Raw genomic sequence first — 6,861 nt, 5'->3', positions numbered from 1 at the left:
TTTAACTTCTGACATGTAGAAAAATTGTGCTTTCAATCAGAGCATCCTCTGGTGATTCTATTTTCATTTGCTGCAATAATTTTACTAGAAGACTGCTTTCTGATTGTGGAGAAATTTGGAAATTATACTAGAGTTCTACCAAACTTCAAGTAAATTTGTTTTTCAATAAAATTAAAGGCCCATACACACTGGGCGATTTTGAACTGAAAGCAGCTCAGTTTTGTCATTTGAGCTGCTTTCAGCTCAAAAGCCGCCCAGTGTGTAAGTGGCTGCAATGAACGGGGAGTTCTGATGCCGGCGGCTGGTATTCTCAGCAGATAAGCAACAGGGCGGATGGCATTTCATAGTGCGCTGCTATGAAAAGTCATTCAACCCTGGTAAAATCGCTTAGAGTGTATGCACTGGGCAATTTTCAGCCCATCGATTTTTCCCATCATCGCTGTCCATACACGCTGGCCAAAATCTCCCAAAAGATGTAATTTGGAAATGTATACAATATGTGGGTTTAAGTCGCAGCTCGAAATTAGCATGACAGAAAGAAAAAAGTTATGTCAAAGCCCAGTTGCGTAGGCTTGCCCCAGTAGTCCGGAGGCACGATAAATGCTGGTGCCCCCCCTCCCCCACTAATATATATATATACAGTGGCACTGGAACGTTTTTAGGTTGGGGGGGGGGGCAAGATATAATCTCATTTTGGCGCCCCCTAAATTGCTATATGTTACCCCCTGATAGTTAATGAAATATGTTTTCATCAATAGTAATAGAGTAACAGAAAAACACTATAGTTTTATTAGTAACAAAATAACATTTGTCCAGCACATGTCCCCACATCCCTCATATGTCCAGCACATGCCCCCACATCCCTCATATGTCCAGCACATGCCCCCACATCCCTCATATGTCCAGCACATGTCCCTATAACCCTCATATGTCCAGCACATGCCCCCACATCCCTCATATGTCCAGCACATGCCCCCACATCCCTCATATGTCCAGCACATGTCCCTATAACCCTCATATGTCCAGCACATGCCCCCACATCCCTCATATGTCCAGCACATGCCCCTACATCCCTCATATGTCCAGCACATGTCCCCACATCCCTCATATGTTCAGCACATGTCCCTATAACCCTCATTTGCCCAGAACATGTCCCCACACCACTCATATGCCCAGAACATCAATTGTTCCCACACTCCCCATAACTTAATACATCCCCAATGTACATTAACTCAAATTGTGAGCAAGTTTAGAGATCTCTTTAACTTACTTTTTTTGTTTTGCTGCCTGGATCCCTCCCATACACAGCAGGGCAGACACGCTGGCCGCAGCAGGATGGGGTTGGAGCGCGCTGGGGACCTGGATGCTGGATGCCATGCCCATGCGACGCTCGTCGCTGAAGCAGCAGGGGGCAGGCGGCCGCGGCGTCGGACACTGTAAGTGTCAATCAAACACCGCTGGGCAGGGCGGCCGGCAGGGAGGGGACTGAGTCTGACAGGAAGGACGGATGGAGAGACCCGGCGCAGCGGCGCCAGCGCGCATAGCACTGCAGGATATGTGAGTGTAGAAAAGACCTCACACATACATCAAGACACAGACGGGCCCACGGTACTTTAGCGCCTCAGTAATTTGGGGGGGGGCAAGCTGCCCCCTCGCCCCCCCCCCGTTCCGGCGCCCATGTATATATATATATATTTATATATATATAGACAAGGTGGCCGTCACAGCAACATAAGTAAATGCTTTAGCATTAAAGTGCTCATGGCTATGCACCGCTCAGCTATAAAACTGCGCTACAATCTAGGACAAGTCAACAGTCTGTGGCGCGTCAATTCGCAACTGCATGCCATAGTGTGTCAGTCATCAAATATCATGGTGATGACGTCATTTGCTAGCGATGCCAGGTTAGGCTTGCATGCCCGCCCGAGGCAGACAGGGTTGGAGGGTTTATAATGTAAGCTAATCAGTTATTGTGTTAGCCTGATGCTGTATTTAAACATTGCGCTGTATTAAAATGTATGTCTGTGAAATTGGCTGGAGTGCTGCACCATATTTACTATATGTATATATATTTTTATATATATATATATATATATATATATATACACATACGCCTCTATCACTCAGATGCATACAAATATGCATACTCACTTAAACGCACATATATACACCGCTTTCAGCCAGATGCACACACTTTTTTCACTCAGCCGCACGCACACACATACACACCTCTCAGTCAGAAGCCCACATACACACCTCTAATTCAGACGCCCACATACACACCTCTCGCTCAGAAGCCCACATACACACCTCTAATTCAGACGCCCACATACACACCTCTCACTCAGACGCCCACATACACACCTCTAATTCAGAAGCCCACATACACACCTCTCACTCAGATGCCCACATACACACCTCTAATTCAGATGCCCACATACACACCTCTCACTCAGATGCCCACATACACACCTCTCACTCAGAAGCCCACATACACACCTCTAATTCTGATGCCCACTGACACACCTCTCACTCAGACGCCCACATACACACCTCTCACTCAGAAGCCCACATACACACCTCTCACTCAAAAGCCCACATACACACCTCTAATTCTGATGCCCACAGACACACCTCTCACTCAGACGCCCACATACACACCTCTCACTCAGAAGCCCACATACACACCTCTCACTCAGACGCCCACATACACACCTCTCACTCAGAAGCCCACATACACACCTCTAATTCAGACGCCCACATACACACCTCTCACTCAGACGCCCACATACACACCTCTCACTCAGAAGCCCACATACACACCTCTAATTCAGACGCCTGTGAAATCTATCACAGGTAAGTATTTCTGTTCTGCTCTTTACAGTGTTCAATTTATTGTAAGCAAACAATTTGGTACTTTTTAAATAAGCAAACAATTTATTCTTCAGGAACAGATACCGTCAATATGCATAGAACATTCAATATATGCATCAAATAAAGCTACAATCACAATTCAATTTTTATTATACAGGAACTGAAGTTCAAGGCCGACCTCTGACCACTATTCACGAACTATTTCCTTAGGAAAAGAACATTAAGCAACCCTACCTTTCCTTCCTAAACCAATAAATAGATTATGAACATACAAATATTACATTCAATTCTCAAATAGATATATGACTTTGCTCAAGTACGTTGAATAGTACTTATGGCTACTATTATTGCGCAATAATATACACTCAGTGTACACTATAGTATATACCTTAAGCAGTCAGTAAGAAGCGCTTCTGTGTTTGTTTTCAGAGTCCCAGGGTGTACCCTGTTTCACTGTTCCTAATGAGCTCAAAGTTCTGCACTAAACAGTCCCAGGTAAATTCTAATCCTCTGTAGTAGCAACTAAAAACACTGGATTTGTAATCCAAAGGGCAACTTTGTAACCGGAGGCAATGTCTGTAGTTGTAAGTATGGTATCCACTCCAGTAACTCTGTCTACAATAAATCTTTTCTCTGTTGAGTGTTTCCTTTCTCCCTTAATGTAGTTGATTGAACTAAGTTGCTCTATTTTGTTGCACAGATAGATCAATTGCTAGTAGATGGACCGCAGGATATAATAATATATTGGGGATAACACGTTAAATATTCAGGATTCTGTTAACTGTGCTGTGTGTCACACTGTCCTTAATAAGTCTTTCTTCCACGCTTGACTGCTTATCAGCCTAACATATAATGCAGTGATATCAGACAGTTTTCTGAAGCTACTCTGTCCTCTCAGTACTGGACACTGTTGACAGTGAGTTGCTATGGTGACAAACACTGATGTCGAGCACTAGCAGATCTGTATGCCTGGACTGCAGTCACCACACTTTCCTTGTTATATATTTATGCCAATGTAGGATTCCCTATGTCCATTAGGCTGGAAGCTTTATGTGGCGAATTTCTACTTTAGCCATAGTATATTTCACCTCACTGCTGCAAACCGGCTTTCTTCCATAATAAGATGTATGGGCCACCTCCAGATAATTACTCTGCTGTGTAGTATATACTGCTAGGCTGTACTGACTTGAATGTTAACTCTTTAACAAAAACAAATGACAGTCTCTTTTTCAGCTAAGTAAATAAATACTGTCCAGCATTTATTATCCTTCTCTCTCTCTCTCTCTCTCTCATAAAGACTGAGGGCTGGCTTTGTAATGTCTGTCACTCTTCCTCAGTGACTCCCCTCTCTATGCATAAGCGGCCTGTGTAGGGGCTGTGCTATGTATTTTGCGGGAGGCTGGCCTGAGGAGATGTTAAATTTCATAAGGGGCTGGAGTACCACTCACCGCGCCCCTCTCCACAGAGACTCTCCATCTTCCCCTCACAGACTGCACAGCCCAACTGTTGCTCCCTCTCAACTGTCATTCCCTGACCCTGGTCATGTGACCAACTCCTGACCTCTTCAACAGTTGCAGAGACTGCTGGGAATTGTTCATCACTCAGACAATGTCCACTGTGGGGATAGCATATGTTTATAGCACAATATATCTTATATTAAGAATAACTAGTATGGCATTGTATGCCTATAAATCACTACATGCACATATATATGAATTTATCACATTTTTCCCCGGTAAAACATTGCATGTCCTCAGGCAATGGACTTTATAAATTTTTAAACATCAATATACTACATATATATTTCAAACATTGCAAATCATTACATACTTTTTAAGTCAAGAAAGTTTACATTTTTATCATAAATCATTCTTTACTTTAAACATATATATTCAATCTCTGAATCTGAGGGGTTTCACCCCTCGGGTACTTCTAATGAGTCTGCTGGACATCTCCTCTGCACCATCTTTGTGGAGGAATAGGCCACGTTCCTCTGCCTCTCTTCTTTTCTCTGCGAGGAGTATTTCCCTAAGGCGCTGAAGATATACTGGGTCTTGCATAGGATGGTAGGGGACTTGTGGTATTGCATCTTCTTCTGTACAGTCCTGGTATGGCTCGAGTTGGTTTCTGTGTACCATCTTAAGAACTTGGTGGTCATCTCCATCTCTTCTTATTCCATACACCCCAGTGTCTGTAGCCGAAAGGTGAACAATTACGTAGGGTTCAAATTCCCAGAAGGGATCTAAGTCGTTACTCCGTTGGTCATCCATCTTCCAAACTTGGTCTCCCACTTGGAACGATGCGGCATTTGCATTCTGGCCAAAACTTGTCCCTTGTGGATGGTGGGCTGTCTCCATCCTTTCTTCCACTACTTTCTCTGCCTGTTCATGCCGATGCTCGTGTTCGTTCACCCCATCGGTCTGTATCACTTCCGTCCCCTCGGGGAGGGTGTCAAGCTCCTGATCCGCTGCTCTGTTTCCCCTACCAAAAGGTTGCCTGTGGGAGAATGGTGGTGGACTTCTGCACTGGAGGGGTCTCTGCGGAGGGAACACTTCTTCCACTCTCTCCCCTTCATTTGCTTGGTCTGTACTTATGCCTTCTCCACCAGATTCGGCAGCATCCTCTACTTTTGGCTGGTAAGACCATCTGCGGAATTGACGTCTGTTGGGAGCAAACCGGCTTCCTTTAACTGGTACACCACCAGGGCCCGTCACGTTGGCTGCCTCCGCACCCTTCTCCCCTTCTACCACATCAAATTCAACCGTCTCGCCCTCTCCAACACTGCGCAGAAATTTCTGGGGGTTGTTTCTCTTTATGGCCGTCTGATGGACAAAGACATCATCTCTTGTGTCATTCCTGTTGATGAAGCCATACCTCTTCCGGACATTAAACCACTTGACAGTTCCTTGTACTTGTGTAGCCAGCACTCTCTTCTCTACCTGGCTTCTCCGGCCATAAATAGTGTGCTGCATAATTCGGTTTAGAGTCTGAGGTTGGCTGTACGATTTTTGTGTCAGTGTCGAGATTAGTTCTTCCGGGCAATTTCTTAGGACATTCATTCCAATAATTATGGGCGGTAACCATTGTTCTTTAACAGCTGTAATTAAACATCCTTGATTGAGGAGATGAGCTTGTCCTATCTCGATCTCAGCTTCGAAGTATCCGCAACACTCGATACATTGTCCATTACTGGCTAACAAATTCAACCCGGCCGGTGGTGTGGCTATGATACTTTCTTTCCTCCAATGCTTAATAAACTCATCCCAACGAATCGTAGTCACTTGTGACCCGGTATCTAACAATGCTGGTATGCTGACTCCATTCACTTTGATGTCAAGAGTAGGGCAACACCCAATGAATTTTGGTATCCATTCTTGCGATGTGGGACCTTCTACTGAAGATTCTCCCGATGGTTGGTCCCGGACCTCGGGAGTACTGTTTCTATGTTCCGTACTGCGGCAATTTTGATCAATATGCCCGCTCCTTTGGCAATGCCTGCAGATGGGTCTTCCTTGTTCATCTAATTTATCTGTAGGAAGTCGGCGGGAGCTCCATGAAGCGTTTCTCCCATCATTTCCATAGCAGGGTTCTCTCTCCATCTGCAAGGGTCTCTGTAATGTCTGCGTCTCTTTTAAGGTTCTCCATTCTCGACAAAGATCCGTCATTCCTTGTGTCAATTCAGCAATTTGCCCTTTCATTTCTTCAATGGGGTCTTTAAAGGCAGCAGATTGAACTTGCTGAAAAACGGTTTCAACAGGTGCGTTCACGGTTCCCTTTTTGGGTTTATCGCCTAAAACCTTTACCATCAACTCCTTGAAGGCCGCAAAGCTTATAGGTGATTCTTGACGATGTAACATCTTTAACTGTCCTTTGGTATTGGCATCGTAGATTCCGTCAAGAAATTGATTGGTTAAAGTTTCATCTTCTTCAATCGGTTCTCTTGGGGCACACAACTTTATATCCTGCAATGCCTCATGTAATTCTACG

The 6,861-nt window shown here is 44.7% G+C and overlaps 1 protein-coding gene across 1 annotated transcript; it reads right to left on the bottom strand.

Annotated features, from left to right (window-relative positions):
* Positions 1-4,766: 4,766 nt before the first annotated feature.
* LOC146058512 (uncharacterized) lies at positions 4,767-6,310 on the bottom strand. Its single transcript, XM_083170798.1, has one exon. The coding sequence runs from the start codon at positions 5,931-5,933 to the stop codon at positions 4,767-4,769; it is 1,167 nt and encodes a 388-aa protein (XP_083026924.1). The 5' UTR covers positions 5,934-6,310.
* Positions 6,311-6,861: the final 551 nt, after the last annotated feature.

The sequence above is a fragment of the Crinia signifera genome, chromosome 2 (genome assembly GCF_055691185.1).
Source record: "Crinia signifera chromosome 2, ASM5569118v1, whole genome shotgun sequence".
In the NCBI taxonomy this organism is placed as follows: domain Eukaryota; kingdom Metazoa; phylum Chordata; class Amphibia; order Anura; family Myobatrachidae; genus Crinia; species Crinia signifera.
The sequence above is the reverse complement of the archived record's forward strand: the minus strand, read 5'-3'. Positions and strand labels throughout refer to the sequence as shown.